Raw genomic sequence first — 19374 nt, forward strand, 5'->3', positions numbered from 1 at the left:
GAAGGAGACGTTTCCGACCACATAAAGTATATATATTCTTGAACAGCATGAGAAGCTGAGTTGATATAGCCATGTCCGTCTGTCCGTCCGTCCGTCTGTGCATATGCGTTTTACTTAGCCGTCTTAAGAGCTATCGAGCTGAAATTTTTTTTCGGGGTTTTTTATTACCCGGGAAAAATACAGTATGAAAACCATCAGGATCGGACCACTATATCATATAGCTCTAGAAGAACTAGAAGAAACATTTTCATAAAAATTGGAGTATGCTATGAAATTTACATATGCGATAATATTGGATATAAAACCCCAGATCCCAAAATTTGAATGTGATCGGATAAATATAACAATATAACACAAGTTACAGTCAATATAATAATCGGCTCTGCTCCCAGATCTGCCGGCAGCGCTGCTTGCTGTCTACTACGTGTTTCGTCACCCTGCAGTACGCGTCTGCGGAGACTCTCCGTCGAGTTTACGGGGACATGTCCATCCAGTACCAAATGTTCCCGGTCGACAATGTCGCCGCATCGTCGCCTATACCGACGTCGGCAGAATTAAACCATCCGCGGACATACCGTTGACTTTGTCGCTCAGTTGTCCCGATTGTCCTTATTGCGATTGTCCAAGACAGCGGACATGTCCCCGTAAACTCGACGGAGAGTCTCCGCAGACGCGTACTGCAGGGCATCAACAGAGTACATGCATACACACACAGACGCAACGCTACATAAACTGCATGTGTATGCGTGCGTTGCTTAGCTTTGGGAATGAGGGAAGAAGAAGAACAAATTGTAATATAAAGTTTGTATATTGATGAATTGAGTTGCAGAAAACAAACAAACATGTAAAATTATTATTACCAAGGACTGCAAGGGTATATAAACTTCGGCATAGCCGATGTTAGCTTCTTTGATATTTTTTAATTTATTTGGCGCGTTGTTTGACTGCTCTGGCATCTGGCAACACTACCTCAAAATTCCGCAGTTTGTTTTAGCTATTTTCTTTTGTCAATTACACAAAAACTACAAAATAAATCGCAAAGGCGCACCTGAGGTCGTGCTCTTGGAATTTTTCATTCGTTTTAACCATATTTAAGAGTTTGTTGTAAAAGTAACGTTGCAATATCGATATCGATCCAGTGCAGTGTGAATGCGGAGTAAAAAGTGTCATCACTTATCGAAAGCCAAAACACGTGCAATTATTATTGTTTTGTTTGGTTTCTGTCTTCCTAGTTTTTGATCCTATTTTAATCTTGTCATAATGAGTGATGAACAGACAGCAAAACCTAAAACTCCGACAAAGCCGAAAGTAAAGAAAGCGGCGAAACCAGAAGCTAGTATACCACGGGGCCAGCCCAAATCCAACAGACCATGGAAGACACCGAAACAAAAGTAAGATTTAAATTTTAGTAATATGAACGCCCAGCTCTAAATGTTTCTTTTCTTTTTTGGTTATTGCAGATTTAGCAAAATCAAAAAGACTGTGAATCGCCTGTCCTTTGAGAAGAAGGTGGCGTTGCGAGATGAACTACGCTACATTAAAGAGAAATCTAGAGAGATTAAGGACCAGCGTAAACAGGACGCTGTGCAGCGTCATCAACGTCGAGTAGAAAATGCCGAGCGTCGTTTAGCCAATGAACGTCGTGCCGAAGTAGTGCAGGTGATCAAGAATCCTGCCAAGATAAAGCGAATGAAGAAGAAGCAAATGCGACAAATTGAGAAACGGGATACAAGTGAAGTGAAGGTGGTTTAAGGTGGGGAGGGTTCTACATTATAATAATAATAAAAGTTTAGATATATTTATATCCAGATTTGAACCAAATTGTTATGAATTACGAATGACAACTCACTGAAACTCGTCCTTAGTTTGGTTGGCATAATATTTGATTACTATCATAATCCGCCGATAATCAGTTGCCCCGGATTACCGACACTCATTCTCTTTTTTTTAATAAGTGTAGACTGGGAGAATTGCAAGAAAAACAAGGTTATTGTTATTTTCTTTAACTTAAAGACTAATTTAACAAATCAACATAAGTCAAGACGTCAGTAAGAAGTTTAAATTCTCCTAAGATTTCTTTGCGTCCATTGAATTTGCTGCCTATTTTCGATTTAGTTTTAGTTATCAAATGAGGTATATCCATATGGGATTCCAAAGAAAGCTGAAAATCTAAATCACCGAGCTATGATTATCTCCTTGCATTATTCTCTCGGCTATTGACCTAAATTGTACTAAAAATGCACTTTAATTGGCCACAAGATTCTTGCAGTTGGTATGATAGGAATAATTATAGCAGACTTTGAGGGAATCTTTACCATTCTGACTGCTTAGAACAACAAGATGCAGTTGGAATCGTTGTTTTATGACATAAGACTGAATGGGCTTTGATGAGTTCTTCCAAAAACGTATCATGATCGGATACTGTGGATGGTTGTGTGATAGACCATCATAGCTCATAAAAAGGTACAAATCTTTCAATCTATTTTTTGCTCGCTCCTAGTAAATGGCATTGACAGAAACTAGACCGGGTTTTTTGTTGTTGTTTCTTATGGAAGTGTTTAGATGTGTGTTTTGTGGATGTGTCTGTGTGTGCGTGTCATTGTTAACTATCTAGCAGTGAGATGATTAATAATCGATGCTACATAGCCAGGTTGCCGCTTCCTGGATTCGGACTGGGAGACACTGGTGTCAGAATGGCAGTTTCACTTTGTCTTTTGCGCTCTTCCTGCTGCTGTTTCTCCAATATCGCTGCCTGCTCTTCCATCTCCTTAACGCGTTTGGCATTAATTGTTGTCTGTACATCGACATAAACCTTCATCATATTTTCATTGAAGCGGGCGAATTTCGTTACACAGCGGTCTACGCAGGTGTCCTAGGAAGCCAAGATTAAAAGACAGGTTAATATTCTTTGTTCGCTAATAGTGTCTTCTTGAAAAGTCTTACCTCCTGGCTGCCCAATTCCCGTTGATTCAGATTATCCACACAACGATTGAAGCACAGCTCGGTGACTTTGTTGTATAATACAAGAAAATCTTTTAACTAAAAACATTAAAGGGGGGCGGTAAAATTATGCAGCAGCATTCTGAATATGACAAGATGGCATGCTTACATTACGCAAATTGGAATCCATGGACTCAAATTAGAAATACTTAATGCAATTTTTATAATAATAATATTGACAGTTGTCGCACATTAATTTGACGGTGCCAGAGTGTTGCCAGAAGTTTTAATGATTCGATAACGCATAACGGTTCGGTACTTTAAAGTACGATTTGAAGAAACTATCGATAGTAACCATTAACGTTATCGATAGTTACATCGGCAGTTTGCCAGCTCTATTCGACATAGTCAAAATCCCGGATTCAAAACGGAAAAATAAGACAAACAAATACAAAATTTCACTGTGATCAGCTAATTTTTTGTATAAAATTGCACAAAAATGTATTTTCTGAATTATTGAAAAAGAATCTCAGTTTCGCAACTCAAGCGTGAATTGCGTGCCAAGCCATCCTACAGACTTGTTTCATCCACATACACACAAACACACACGCCACACATGTATACTACTGTATTTGCATATATGTGTAAATGTATTTGTGAACAAACATATGAAACTAAAGCTATTATTTACCATCAATCATTAAGATCGTAATCCATGTAAAAGGTAAGATAAACAAATTTGATTATTGAAGATTCTCTAACACTTTCAGTCTTATGAAAATTTGGAATATTACTAATAAGAAGAGTGTTCACAAATACATACATACAAGCAAGCATACTGATACCTGTGCGTACATACTTATTTACGTGAGTATATGCTTAAATCTGGGCTTATTCGATCATACACATACATATGTACGTACTACATGTATGTGACAGCTAAGGTCGCTGTGCGTTATATATGCATGTATGTACATATCTATCTAGGTAAATATGTACATATATGTACAAATGTATGTATATGCATTCCAATCAGTCCATTTGATACTTACTAATGTATGTACATACATACGTACATTTGTCAATAACTATCAATAACAATTTGTCAACAATATAATAATGAGATATATAACTCGGGTATCATCGTATCGTTTATGTATGTGTCTATCTAATTCATTGAGAAAGTAGAATATGAAAAATGCGAAAGAACTAATTAAGATAAGAAAACAGTTATTGTGTATTGTCATACAAACCTGTGTGCCAAGTATGTATGTATGTACACACACACATATGCGAGCATATGTGGGGGACATAAGGATGGGATCAGTTTTTGGCAAGGCCCAACTAAGTCTTCTCTTTTTTTAAAACGGAATCTCCCTCGTAATAATTATCTTTGATAAGAATAAATTATAGTAAGCCATTCAGGATGCTAGATTTTTAAGAGCAATCACCTCCAAATGTCAAACAAATAAAAAAATTTTGAAGCGTTTTTAATTTCACAAAAAGATTGTTAGTAAATTTTAAATAATATGATATTTTTGGCCCAGAATTTCTCATTACTATTGCTTAACTGTGAAGATCTTGGAGCCGCTCCTGCTGTACATTTTGGCGTGTTTGTGTGTATTTACGAATGTGTGTTTGTGTGCTTGGTGAAGTCAAAGAAGAAACAGTTGTTTACCGCCGCTCCCCCACACAACCGTCCACCTGTAGACCAACTCCGCTTGATCAGCAACCGACCGATCTTCCCATACCAGTTGTCGTCCGACTCTCTCAGTCTCAGTCTCTCCCTCTCTCTGTCGTTCTCTGTCTCTGGTGACAATAAAAAAAAACGAGAGAAAACAAACACATGTTTAAATATTTGAATAAGAAATACACACAGACATAATTTTTTTTTTTTTTGGTTTTCTGATTTGAATTCGGGCACTGATTTTTTTTTTGTAGATGGCTTCCAACTCAACGAAGAAAAGCAAGTCATCTGGTATGCGCATTTTGTGGATACCAGGACGAAAGAGTCATCCGAAGGGACACTTTAGTGCCACTAATAAAAATGTCACATATACGAGTACGCAAAAGAAAAGTGAGGTTTGGTCCCTGGGCGGCAGCAAGGCGCAGACCGAGCTGATTGATTTGTAAGTAAGGCGCCGCCCATTCCACACTTGCCTCCATCCATCTCCATGCACGCACCGCACCTGATACCATCCAACCCATTAACTCTCCGTGTACGAATTAATTAATTAATTAACTCATGTCCCATATCCTAATTTGATTGATCACTTAACTGATCCTTTAACTGATCTATTTCGTTTTTACTCCTCTTTTACAGCCCATCTCCGGAATCAGTTGATAATGCTTCCACATCGTCCCTGGCCATTGCTGCAACCACATACTCGCTGATTCAGACAACAAAAACTAAAACAGAGTTCTCATCAAGCGAAAGCCTCACATCGGATGATATAGCGGTTGCTGCTTCGGAATGCGCCACATTGCCAGCAACACCAATAGCAACAACCTCATCCAGTTTAAGCAGTCCCCTTTCTGAGTTGGCACCATCGACACCGTCCACTAAAGCCATGACATCACCGATTGTGGTAACAACAGTTGAAATACGGGATTTGGTAAGCGCAGCATAAATTGAGAGGGAAAGAAAGTGTGGGAGGGAGAGAGAGAGAGAGTTTTGTAACTGCTATAACTTTCGAATTTATTTTCTACAGCACAACATCCTGAATCCCGATGAATTGCCCAAAATTCCACTGCCTCAGACAACATTGGGCGAAACGACAGATATGATGATGCTAAATAGTTCGGCCGGCACAACAGCCTCAATAGAAACCGCATCATCGCCATCGACTAATCGCAAGATTGCTGGTGGTAGTGCTGGAACCGGAGCTAGTAGCACAATTGGCACTAACGTTTCGAGCTCGCCCAATAGAAACAAATACAAAAACCATAATAACAATCAGGTAAGAGTTTTTGTCGCCATTCATGCACATGTGGAAAATAAATTTCATGGTCATTTATAGGAGGACATCAATTCAATTAAAAGCATTTCCAGTTTGGATGGACAACGGATAAGCTCCGATTTCGGTTGGATCGATGATGCGGTGCAAGAGCGAAATTGTAACGATATGATGCATAAAAATAAACGCAAAAAGTCGAAAAAGGCACGCGATAGTAAACTACAATTGGATCAAATCGATGCCAAGGTCGTTGAGTATCCACTTGATGCCAAATTCAAAGAGGATCAGTCTCATGATAATGACTCTGATGAGAAGGTTGTCAAATGTTTATATTACTCACTTATGTGCTGCGACTGTACTATATCATAGATTTGCATTAATCACTTTAAGTAACCTTAAAAATGTATAAAACCATATATATATGATGTGTGTGTAAAATACCTCTCGAAACCAGCTACTATACTTATACTTACCCTCCATATACATATATATATATATATATAGTATAAAGTTTATACTATAAACATAAGTAATAACTTTTTGTACGTTTTTTATATACACACACACACACAACCGAAACAAACAAACATACAGACAACATTTTTCCCAGTATATATATATTTACATATGGTATGTATGCCTCTGAGATTACAATTGCTGCGGCATACATAACATTTCCAGATATAGATAGATGATATAGCGAGTATATATCAGTCAGTTAAAAAAAAAAAAACTGAAATTGAAATGAATTATCGAATTTATCAAACAATGGATATGCGAAACTAATATCGAATCTAAATACCATGCATACATATATTGAGATACATACATACATGTATATTTATTGTATGCATGTAATCATTTTTAATTTTCAATCAATTTTTTTTTGTTTTTGGTACAAGTAAACAGAAGAGAACACATGTATTATAGCTATATGATATTTCTGTAAATAAAGCATTTTCTATAAATTTAACTAAAAACAAAAACTTTATTTTTTGGTTCGTCTAAAGATATGTTTATCTCTTTACTGCATACTCTAGAATACCAATTATACAAAAGATTGGATCTTTTTATTTAATTTAAATCTGGTCCCAATGATTCTATTCAATTCAAATTCTTTAAAATCCGTAAAAGATTCCCCACATTTAAATAATATTTCCAGAAAACAAAACACACGATTATGGTTCAACTTGACATAACATTTTTCATAAAAATTTAATACAAACATTAAATTTACAAATATATATATATATAAAAACAATTCACAATCACATATAAATTTTTATCTTTTTTTTCGGATGTTAAATATTTTGATTTGCTATATTCCTCAAAGTAAGGTTTTTTAAAATTTACTAGTCCAGAGCATGAATTCCAAGATCAAAGTGGTTGGTTGGGTTTTTTCTGTTTTGGTACACATTTGAACGTTCGCCTTTTTGTCAATGGATCAATCAATCAATCAATATCAAACGAATCAGCTACAAACACTGCTCTTTGTATTGCCATTGCTGCCCGTTGCTGCCGTCTGATTTGTTTGAATATTTTTATTTTTAGCATATTCCATTGCATTAATGTTGATGGAGGACCTCCTTGAGTGGGACTCATTGGACGATTTGTTATTGGTATGAAACTCGATAGCATCAATATCATTTGTACTCTTTAAATAAAATTCGTTACCATGAATTGTGCTTGTTTTCGGTTCGTAAACTATTTTTCTTCCGTCCATGGTATTATTATCATTATTATCATCATCATCGGTATTATCATCAGAGTCATCGTCTTCACCAATATTGAAAATAAATCTAGCTTCATTGCTTGTCTTTGTGGTGGTCGGATTCTTTCTTCCATTTCCACTGGATTTGCTAATTATTTTCCTATAACGCACCGAATTTCTCGATACATGGTTGCTATTACGCTGCAAATGACAACATAAACAATGTTTAAATACACACACAAAACAAAACTAAATACTTGGTATATATATCTACCTGTAAGACAGCAAAGATAATGGAGAAAATTGTGATAATCAACAAACAGATGGCAACTGCAATTGCCGTCAGAGCCGTTAAGGGTGAATCGAGTCGTAATAGAAACTCATTGCTATTTCCTTCATCATTGCCGTAGGCTCCTCCATTACTTCTAGCACCATCTCCACCACTTTTAAAACTATTTTCGTTTCCAATTACAGTACGCCGCTTGCCGCCAGTTGACGTTGCCTTACATTCACCTGTATACAAATATAATACAATAAACACATTCCCGCACAGAGATAGAGATGAAATTTAATTCTCTTACCTGTTTGCTTATCACAGTGACAACAGGAGTCATCGATTCCCGCTGATGTGGAAGAGGAGGAGGAGGAAGAAGAGGTGGTATGATTTTGACAGCATGGCACACACTGACTATTCAATTGATCCAAATGCAAGGGAGTTGCGCATGTCTTGCAAGAATACTGGCCAGGTCCTAGGCATGAACGACATGAATTGTGACAGCTCTTGCAGGTTTGTGTTGTAGTATCATAATACTCGGAACTGAGGCATTCCATGCATAGGCCACCATCCAGCATAAAATGTGATGGACACGACGAACAAGCAAGTGGCCCGGCATCTGATGATGATGATGAGATAGCAATTAGGATACCCATTGTTTCTCTCCTTCTTGTCTTACTTACCATTGCAAGTCTTGCAATAATGATGACATTTCTGACAACCAAAATCAGATTTGTAGAATCCTTCCGGACATTCTGGATGGCATTCGCCGGCTGCCAATTGCCAGCCAATTGGACATTGAACACACTGATTTCGTCGTGGTCCACTGCAAGTGCGGCAACTGAGATAGCATTTAGCACAAATGCCACGATCACTATAATATCTGCATAAGAGAGAGAAAAAGATGCCATTGCAAGATGTATTAATGTGATATAGACGAATTGCCTTACCCATCGGCACAAGTTGTGCGACATTCACCATTTTGTAGTTCCAGTCCCTTGGAGCAGTTGCTGCAATTGGTGCGAGAGAAACATTGTGTACAGGTGTGCAGACAAGGCGAACAAACGCCCGTTTCCATAAAGAAACCATCCTGACAACCGGTAACACAATGATTCAGTTCAAGCAGACGACTCGAAGGACATGACATGCAATTGGATTCCAATGGACCGTTGCATGTCTCGCAAGTGGCATGACATGATTGGCATTGACCCTCAGTTGGATTAAAGAATTCAGCTACAAGACAAACAAAAACCCAAATTTAAACCCAATTTCTTTCTCTCTCTCTCCCTGTCTCTGTGTCTGTTTCTAATCTCTCTTACAATCACTGCACGTTTCGCTGCCAGCTACAATGCATTTGTCCTTCTTGTTTAGTGTCCAATTTTCCATACAATCGGAGCAGAGGCCACTGCTGGTGCAGGTTTTGCATCCTTTGGGACATGGCATGCACTCAAGACGTTTTTTGTCAGCATAGAAACCTTCTGGACAATTATTCATGCATTTGGTTTGCCAGGCATAGCGACTGGGACGACATGTTATGCAATCTTGATCTGTTGGGCCATTGCAAGTGCCACAGGTGGAATGACAGAAGGCGCATCTGTAAAGCGAAACGATGTCGTTTGTTAATGATCGCATCTTCTCCCTGTTCCGTTTAGCTTACTTGTTATCCTCCGTCTCGTATGTGTCCGAGGGACAGGCCGAATAGCATTTATTCTCATGCATAACCAAATGGTGATCACAGCTAGTACAAAATTCTGGATGATCTTGGCATGATGCACAATTGGGCTCACAGGGAATACATGTACGATTTTTGGTATCTTCAATAATGATAAAGAAACTTAATGAAATAACAGCAAAAGCATAAAAAAGGCAAATTCTCTTTACTCTCAAAATATCCATCGGGACAAACTTGCAGACAAACGGCCAAATCGATGACATGCAAATGGGCTGGGGCACAGGTGAGACAACTGTCTGGTCCAGCGCCAGCACAAGTTTCACATGAATCGTGACAGGGCCAGCATATGCCCATTTGATTGGGGAACGAACGGGGCGGGCAACGACTAACGCAAGTGCTAAATGAAGGAAGAAGAAGAAGGCGAATAAGCAAAATCAAATTGAAAATTCAAAACTTACTTGTCTAAACGATAATGACTGCAGGCCACACACTGAGTTGGTCCGCGTCCATAACAACCCGATGTACCGCATTCACCATCGCAGGAATGGAGGATCAACTTGTTCTTGTTGTTGTTGTTGTTATTGTCGGCCATCTCATCTTCTGCCACAATGCTAGCAGATACATTATGACCATCTAATGTGGCCGTAGCTGGCTCTGGATTCGAGCCAGCGCTGGTAAATATATTCTGATAGTTCAGATAACCAGCAAAACTGTCCGTATTAAAATTACCACCTTCGTTCGATGGTTGGCCTATATTGGAGGCCGATGGAAAGAGGAACGGATTGGAGCCAACCGGATTACGCAATTGTGGATTCGGATTGAGTAGCTCGGATTTGAGACGCATTGGCTGGCTTGAAGTGCCATAGAATATCAATTGCCACTTGGACAATATGCCCGGCTGATTGACACGTCGCCTGCCACCGTTAATCACCTGCAGTGTCCAGCGTCCCTCGGCCTTTTCGCCCCAGAAATGAACACTCAGGAATGGCCAATCATCGAAATTGGATTTGACAATATCTCGGGGTCGTTCAAAGAGCAATGTGCTGGTTGTACCCATCGGTGAGGTTAGCAGAATACGCAAATTGCCACGGGGAAAGAAGCGCAATGTGATCCGACATTGAACATGCTCCAGATAGCGCACCTCATTGATAGTGCCGGCGCAACCATTAACATCCATGTGAGTGGACAATGTATAGCCATAGCTGCCATCAATTTTACGATCTTCATTATTCTCCCGCGACTTGCAAATGTGTTGCGGCGGCACAGATGTCCATTGCTCGGCCAGGGAAACCATGGCGCCCGCATCCATCAGACCATAACCAAATTTGTGACTATATTTTCGTTTCACGCCATTCAATGTCCAGCCACTTTCCTTCTCCAGCGGTCCTGGTCGTGAGGTATAGACCACCAAATACTGCATATCACGCCATGTTAACTCCGGATTGGCCTCCAAGGCTAGAGCACATATGCCGGCTGCCAATGGGGCCGATGCTGAGGTTCCTGTATGCTCAACCGTACAAATGTGATCGGGTCGCAGGCGTCCATCCATATCAACAGTTGCCACACTCTTGTCATGTCCCGGAGTTCCCGAACTGTATGTGGTGGCCAGTGTGGAAGAGCATTCCTCAAGATACCACGGCTTAAAGCTGCCAAAGTGTTAAAACGAAAGCATCAGTTTCAAGTTCAAGTAATCTATCCTAAGATCTATCTCTAATTACCCAGCTTGAGTGGCACTTGATATGGATAGGGTGAAAATGGAGTTGGTGTATCCATCGCAATTGCACGAGTCGGTGTAACGGCCACCATTACCCGAGGCCCACACAAATATCGAACCTTTGCCCTGGCGGCCACTGGTCACACCATAAATAAAGGCACGACGGGCTAACGGTCCGGGACCATCGACTGTCGAGCCATCATCTTCGGGACCCCAAGAGGCACTATAGATATCGATATGCGAGGGATTCAAGCTTAAAGCTTGTGCCTCAACCACATCATTAACTTTTCCATCCAACATGCGTACACCTGGAATTAAAGTTAAATATCTTAAGGGATATTTCTCAATTTCTTTCAAATCCTTTATTCTTTATTTACCACCAATGCTAGCATTATATGCCACACCCACGCCGCAATAGTTATTAAAAGCAACAGCAGCTACCTCTCCGGCACAGCGTGTTCCATGCTTATTATCCCCATTATCCTGAGGCGTTGGATCCGAGTCATTGCCATTAATATCGAATGATGCATCAGGATCCTAAAGTTAAATATATATATCAAAGATCAAATATGTATAGACCAAGTGTATATTAATAGTAAGTATACTTACATAATTCTGGGCGAGATCGGGATGATTTGTTTGTATACCGTCATCTAGAATGGAAACCACAACACCTTTTCCGGTATAACCCTTTTGCCAAGCAGGTCCAACATTCATGTCCAAGCCATCCTTAGCTCCGCCATTCTTCAATAGATCAGAAATATATGAAAAGAATAATATTTGGTAAGAATATGCATCTTTTCTTTGAGAGTTGTTTTTCTACTAAATACATCTACAATAGAATCCGACAACAAATTGTCGTTATAAACGGAAAACTTGAGATAAAAACAAGCAAGACATCACAACGACTTAGGTATACCCTGCACCCCGTGCATGACACAAGTTAAATACTTTAGAAGTAAATCCTTTCGATCTAGAAAATACTTTCTTACTCCCTTTTTTTTTGATGGAAGGGATCTAAACGACTCTAAATACGGGTTAACATGTACATATGTAAATGTCCTAATGGCAGTGCCGGATTAGCCATATTACGGAAGAGAAATTCTAGAAATTCTTAAAAATTCTTAAATTTTCGAATCTGTAACTAAATTGAAACCCGTTTTTAAAAGTTATATTTTATTTTGATTTTTATAAATTCCATTTTAAATTGAAAAGTAAATCCCAGCTGAGTATCAAATTATCTTTTCTAGTGAGGCAAAAAATCTAAAGAACAGCAAAATATACAAAAAAAAACCTTTACTTTATGAAGCTCTAATTTAGTTAATTTTTTGAGTATTTGAAAAATTCATGTCTCTATTTGCAAGTTAAAATAATGTCCAAAGTTTTAAAAAAATGGTAATGTATACCTCATGATTCCTTTTCAAAATCAATTCGAAATTAATTTTTTCAATTTGTTTGATGTTATTTTAAAATATATTAAATTTCGATTTAGTTGGTATATAACTCTTTGAAGTTGGTTAGAAATGGACGGAAATACAGTAAAAAAAAAAGAATAAGGCAAAAAAACGAATGTTAATTATCTGTGAGAATCCTTTTTTGGCCCGTTATTCATTCATATCCTAACTTTCCCAATGGAAAACGATCTTTTGATTTGTACTATGAGCCTGAAAGCTAATATTTTTGGTTCTATGATTGCTACAGAACCCGCGCTAGCTTAATCCGGCACTCGTAAATCAAGAAATGTTAGAAGCTATATACGAAATTCAAAAAGGATATAGGTTATAATTTGAATTGAATTGAATTGCATGCATTGAAATCGACATCGATTACATACTTTACTCACCAAATACCACTGTTCCTTAAACAACGGATCGGAGAATATTAAATGGGCGGAAACATCTCTATATTCCATGCGTGGCGTATGTGTGGATAGAGTTGGATTGAGCACCGATTGGGATTGAGATGCTGGGGAGAATGAAAGATGCGAATTCGGATCGATTATGTAATCGTTTGGTGGTTGACGCAAAACACTGTACGGACTGTAGGTGGGTAATATATCTTGATAGGGTCCATCTCTTTTACGTCGAATTTTCTCATGTTGCTGCTGCAGCCATTTAACCTATTTTATCACACATACAAAGGAGAAAGAAATTTAATCATATACACATATGTATGTACATATAGAGAGTGTTAAATGACATTATGTCTTACCTCGAACTCTGACTTTAAGGCACTGTGATGCTTGCGACTCAAACGAATCGAACGCTTAGATACGCGGTGGTGCTGATACAGATAATAGTCATTGAGAGCTCCAATCTATCAAATATGGAGAAAGGGGAATTATGTCATAACCTTGTGTGTGTGTGTGTGTGTGTGTGTGTTTGTGTGTGTATTTACCTGTCCCTTATTGGTGAAGCCATATTTTGCTGCTATTTCATCGGCTACAGATTTTCCAGCCGGTATATAGACGGCAAATTCATTTGTATAAATTGGTTCCTCTGGCATATTATATGAGCCAAAGATATCAATATCATTTAGATGCTGATGCAGATGCTCATGGTGGTAGTCATCATAACTATTTCTCTTTGTACTGGCATTAATGTGAGTATTTGTCTCTGTCCCTGTTCGCTCTACATTATGAATGAGATGTTGTTGTTGTTGTGGATGATGTAGATAGTTGGCATTTAGACTCTCATTTTGTTGTTGGAGTATTTTGCCAGAATTAGTTGAGCTTTCATTTAAATTTTGATAAGCACTAGTATTTCGGCTTAGGTTAACTATTAAAACTAATAAAAAATATATACAACTGCTTTTTGCCGCCATACGGCTAAATGTACATAAATAGTTTCTATTCTGGAGTTTCACATATGGAGGAGTTGGTTTTCTCCTCTCCTGCTGCTGTTGCTGCTGCCGGCGGAGGAGCGGAATTCTTTTATCATCAGTGCAGTGCTTTCGATATGCAGCGGCGGCGGGCAATCCCACAAAGGACGAGGCTATACAACAGGATGTTGATAACGTCGACTGTAGCCGATCATCATCATTATAAACATCATCATCATTATGATGATTATGCTGTGTGTATTCTGTTCTATTTCTGCTGTTACCGTCGTCGTTGCCTATTGTTATATCAAGCATATTTAACTATATTGATCAGTTTTGCTTCTTCTTCTTCTTCTTTGTATTCTTCTCTTCTATTAAGGTAGTTGTTGGATATTACTCCTCGAGAGTCGTTTGACAGTGTGTCGTCCTTCTCCTGTATCCGTATTCATGTATATTGTTTTTACAATTATGTGGTGTATCTAAAGAAATAACAAAAAAAAAAAAAACGAAAAAAATGCCAAATAATTGTTTAAACATTTTTCTTTTTTTTTAATTTTTTTTTTTCGTTGTGGAATAAAAATGATTATGCAGCAAAAAATTAGCGAAAAACATAAAGAATAATACGTGGGATCATTGTGAATCTTTTCGTGAATGTCAATGCAATAATGGAGTGAGTGAAAAGAGACATCATGAGTGTCTCTGAATCATTATCAGCTAAAGCTACAGTAAAGGCTCGAAAATTAAAACCACTTTGCGGTCAAGGTTAAAGTTTGAAAATCCGTCAAAAGGTTTGATTTTTTCTTTATGTTTTAGTTAACTAAAAAAACAAAAAATATATAAGATTTATATTTCATAAATATTAGAACACAAAACTATATTATATAGAAATTCTATAACATTTATATTTGAACAATAATTTAAAATTTGTTTGTTTAACCTTTGAATGGTTTACTTCTGCTTATATTTAGGTTTTTATTTATTAGAAAACATTATCAGGCCACATGGGCAGATTTGCTCCCAAAACTATGTAGAAAGCTGATCAAGAATTCGTTTTTTGAAACATACAACGAAGTTTTGGAAAATATTCTAAAAAGCACTGCTTGTACACAATTTTTAAGTTGCAAGGCATACCGAAAAGTTTCAAACATTTTGCACATATTTTAGCCTATTGCATACTTAAAAGAGCTTATTTCCCCCATTTTACAGTCCTATCAGGCGGATGACAGGCCAGTTCCTGTTTCAGAATCGTAGGACTCTTTTTTTTTAAATCATTTTAAAATTGTAAAATAAATTAAAAATGTTTCTTAAATATCTTTGAAAAATATAAATTTATTTCAATCTTAGATCTTATTACATAATATTATTTCTTGTGGACCATTGAATACCCTACGTGTAAGCAAATCTCAATTGGAGACATGGTCGCTGTCCGCTTAAGGTTATTTTCACTGTAGTTTTTTTTCTATCAGTGTTTTGTTTAGACCAACTATGCTGATTCCCATGATGTTTGGCGGAGCGCAGAGAGTGCGAGAGGCACCTCAACAACTAATAACAATTCTATTTACTGATTACTGATGCAAAAAACAACAAATAGAAATATACATAAATACGTACATACATATGTATGTATGTGTATATAATTATATGAACAGATAGAGGAGGGGGAGGGGAGGTGGTGAGGGTGGTAGTGATGGTGTGGTTCCTTTACAATTGAAAAGAGTTGTTCGTTGTACAATAAGTAAAATACAAGTATTTCCTCTCATCAAAATTAACCTGAGTAGATAGATGGATGGATGGATAGATGGATGGTTGGGTGGATGACCTCGTGTTTCTGCTATCTGAGAATGTTATTGACTCTCGACTCAACTCGACTCAAAACGTCGTCTCATGTGACGTCAAGGCGGCTTGCTTATAAAAATTAACTCATGAACTTGGACTGCAAATTTTTTTTTTTAGCTAATTTATTGTTTAAATACTATGGCAACGATGAGAGACCATAAAATATAAAAATCTTGAACCCACATCACAGTAAGGTTTAAGTTAAAGTTTGAAATGCTAGCTTCAATTAATCAGATTTTATTTGTCCGTATTTACAAGTGAATTTAAAGTCTATAGACAAAAAATATAAAAAGCATTTCATGTATAATCTAATAGGATGAGCATCGTCCAATTAGTCTTTAGTTTGAATCGTGTGGTAACTTTTCATTTACATTCCGATTAGACGGATATCGTCCAACTAGACTTTAGTTTAAATTGTTTGTTAACTCACTGTACAATTGTACTAACTTATAAAATTTCTTAATATTTGCTTTTAATTTTACTTTTTCTTTTTTTGCTATTCGCGAGTTTGAGGGGATCTTTTTGAATATGATTCACACTTATGTCATTTTATCTCCTCTCCTCAACACCTTCCCCTCCAACGTGCTCTTTATATTAAATGGTTTCCGACAAATCAAAAACCCCCGTTAATCCGAAGTTGTACACATAAAAAAAAGAATTCTGTCAGGCGTTTTGATGTACATACAAATAGATAGATGTGTGAACATACATATATACATACATACATATGTATGTGCTTAAAGAGTGAAACTGGCATACGAAGAGAGATATGTATATATGTATGTATGCATGTGTATATTCCTTAAGCGCACGTCCAGCTAGGCTTTATTTACATATACATATGTACATATGCATATAAAAATGTATGCACATATATTGATGATTTGTACGTGTGTGCACGATGCATATTGTTTTGAATTTATTATCGATAAATTGGCTTGCCAGTTGATGTGGGTGGTTGGGGGTGGTGGTCGTGGGGAGGGGAGGGGTATGGCTAAATGTGGGGGTGTCGTCTCTTAAAACTGTGCAGGCACGTACATGCGAAGCATATTGCATACATGCATAAATATATTATATGCAGGTAAACAGCACATTTAAAACAAAAAAGTATCCATTGTACACACACACTCACACAGACACTCACTAAGTATATAAAGTTTTGTATATAAACAATATTATATGTATATGTAAATTAATTCCGGTTTCTGTTTCACTGTGCCAATCCGTGTCTTCTGTATGCGTGTCCGTATGTACTACACACACACACACACATACACATATACACATAAATTGAAACACGTCCACTTGCTGCCCTTTTCTCCGAAAAATTTACACTTACAAAACTGAAAAATTTGCACTAATAGTACACAAATTCACACAACACATCAACACACACACACACCACACATTCAAAAATTGAGCCAGACTTGTTGGGTATGCTTGTGTGGGTACGGTACATATGTATGTATACGAGTTTGCATCAAGTACGTACATAAATCAGCATCAGTTATCAAATGCACATACATACATTGCTACCTATATATATTTCATTTAAATTAATTACATTCACCATTTTTTCTTTCTAACACGCTTGACTTAACATTTATCACCACACTCACAGAAAAAAAATCGAAACTGGAATTGAAATCGACCAAAAAAAAAAAACACAAAAAATCGGTGGAATACAAAAAACAAAAAAAGAGAACGCGTGCTTACCATGTGTACATAGGAACTAACCGAATGGACATGACATGGAGGGGACGACGCAAACCGAACGAGCAACTTAGTTCGACTGCGCTCCAGCTTAAACTGAACTTTATTTTGAAGTTAATACATACATACATACATATACACAGAGACATTGCCATAGCGTTGTCGTTGCCATAGTTGTTGCTGTTGTTGTTGGTTGTTTCTTTCTCGCTGGATTTGTGCTAACCGCATCTACATACATACGTAAGTACATACATTAAGATGTACGTACATTCGTACTTTACCGATTACTTGTGTGTGTGTGTGAATTTAATACCATGAAAGCACAGCTTTTAAGCTTTCAAAACAAAAACGAAATGCAAAAACTATATGTACATACATCTGTATGTATGTGTGTACATACATACATAATAAAACGAACAACACGCAACGGTGCTGTAACCAAACTAATTAGTATTACGTATGTGCATATATGTATGTATGTATGTATGTATTTTTATCATCAATACATAGCAATGCAATACACACATACGCCTTCAAGACGTGTTTCAAAGCTAAGATTATAAAGGTGTATACAGGCAGAAGCATACATATCTGTGTGCCTGTGTGCTGCAAGTAAATATGTGTGTGTGGAGATGCTCTCGAAGCTGACATTCAAACAAGAGTTAGCGAATACAAAGCAAGGTTTTGTACATCTGTATGTATGTATGTACATATATGTATGAATATATATACATACAAATTTTAAACAAACAAGATTAGCGTTTTGCAAATTGAAATTTTATGTTTATTTTAAGCACACAACTAATTATAATGACGATAACACATACATATATCCATATGAACGTATGAATATATGTACACATACATACAGCGTTAAGTTTGCTCTGCTCTGTTAACAAACAAAAAAAATTTGCTCTACATACATAAATGTTGGGACAGGTTATGGTTTGCTTTTTGAAGAGAATGGGCATAATAAACATACTCAACTAATTGTAGTTGTAAATACATATGTATACACACATATATTTTTATGTTTGTATGTATTAGAGGTCTACCATGCACTAACATATATGCATATGTATGTATGTGTGTATTCAAAATTGATTGTGAATGCAATTTCCAAATTGCAATCAATTTAATGAATTTGAGTGCACAAATAAAGAGTGTGGATACTAAGATATTTCCAAAAACTAAATATATTTTTTTTTAAGCTGAGTTCCCATTCCCTTCACTAATTAGAGAGTTTTTTTGCTAGTATTATTCATGTTCTAAGACTTGGAGTACCTAATCATTCATTTACCTGTTAATGGTTACTTTTAATCATTTGATAACGTTTATTTGAAGTTCCTCAAGCATAGACAAACATGCATAGGTATGTATGTATGTATGTATATTTGTACATAATAGAGTATATGTACATCAAAATTTTGTTCAGCGGGGGTGGTATTGTCTTGTTCTTGATGTCAGCTGATAACAGAGTGTGTTCAATGTGTTATCGATAGATAATACAACTTGTTATCAATGTACATCAATTTGAATAATGCCAAATATTCGCTGACAATAATAATAGTTTATATGTACATATGTATGTACATACATTTGACAATTCTTTTTTTTTTTTTGACAATGATTGTTTCTGTTTCTCTGCCTCTCTCCATCTGTTTTTGTCTTACTTCTGCTCGTCGCACACTTGCAGATATTAAGAGCAAAGAGCTTCTCTCTCTCTCTTTGCTTTGA

The 19374-nt window shown here is 37.0% G+C and overlaps 4 protein-coding genes across 7 annotated transcripts; 2 read left to right on the forward strand and 2 right to left on the reverse strand.

Annotated features, from left to right (window-relative positions):
- Nucleotides 1-1166: 1166 nt before the first annotated feature.
- Nucleotides 1167-1810, forward strand: LOC6648838 (coiled-coil domain-containing protein 86). Its single transcript, XM_002071546.4, has 2 exons — nt 1167-1391; nt 1461-1810. Exons 1-2 carry the CDS (start codon nt 1261-1263, stop codon nt 1750-1752), a joined length of 423 nt encoding a protein of 140 aa, XP_002071582.1. The 5' UTR covers nt 1167-1260; the 3' UTR covers nt 1753-1810.
- A 160-nt stretch (nt 1811-1970) lies between these two features.
- LOC6648839 (mitochondrial import inner membrane translocase subunit Tim10B) lies at nt 1971-3233 on the reverse strand. The gene is made up of 3 exons (XM_002071547.4): nt 3110-3233; nt 2944-3039; nt 1971-2872 (listed from the first exon to the last, which is right to left on the reverse strand). Exons 1-3 carry the CDS (start codon nt 3128-3130, stop codon nt 2639-2641), a joined length of 351 nt encoding a protein of 116 aa, XP_002071583.1. The 5' UTR covers nt 3131-3233; the 3' UTR covers nt 1971-2638.
- An 86-nt stretch (nt 3234-3319) lies between these two features.
- Nucleotides 3320-6636, forward strand: LOC6648840 (cell wall integrity and stress response component 3). Its single transcript, XM_002071548.4, has 5 exons — nt 3320-3664; nt 4882-5069; nt 5264-5555; nt 5652-5900; nt 5961-6636. The coding sequence occupies exons 2-5, from the start codon at nt 4882-4884 to the stop codon at nt 6264-6266; spliced, it is 1035 nt and encodes a 344-aa protein (XP_002071584.1). The 5' UTR covers nt 3320-3664; the 3' UTR covers nt 6267-6636.
- Nucleotides 6637-7075: 439 nt separating this feature from the next.
- LOC6648841 (furin-like protease 2) lies at nt 7076-17721 on the reverse strand. 4 transcript variants are annotated; one of them, XM_023179496.2, is made up of 17 exons: nt 17641-17721; nt 13666-14567; nt 13480-13584; nt 13309-13387; nt 13112-13233; nt 11878-12012; nt 11646-11805; nt 11273-11576; nt 10013-11200; nt 9764-9951; nt 9540-9696; nt 9202-9476; nt 8833-9115; nt 8566-8765; nt 8190-8501; nt 7883-8121; nt 7076-7809 (listed from the first exon to the last, which is right to left on the reverse strand). In XM_023179496.2, the coding sequence occupies exons 2-17, from the start codon at nt 14401-14403 to the stop codon at nt 7369-7371; spliced, it is 4926 nt and encodes a 1641-aa protein (XP_023035264.1). In that variant the 5' UTR covers nt 14404-14567; nt 17641-17721; the 3' UTR covers nt 7076-7368. The 4 variants fall into 4 exon arrangements, with proteins under 4 accessions (XP_023035264.1, XP_046867215.1, XP_023035263.1 ...); XM_047011259.1 differs by having other exon boundaries at nt 13103-13233; XM_023179495.2 differs by having other exon boundaries at nt 13103-13387.
- Nucleotides 17722-19374: the final 1653 nt, after the last annotated feature.

This window comes from Drosophila willistoni (assembly GCF_018902025.1).
Source record: "Drosophila willistoni isolate 14030-0811.24 chromosome XL unlocalized genomic scaffold, UCI_dwil_1.1 Seg141, whole genome shotgun sequence".
Taxonomy (NCBI): domain Eukaryota; kingdom Metazoa; phylum Arthropoda; class Insecta; order Diptera; family Drosophilidae; genus Drosophila; species Drosophila willistoni.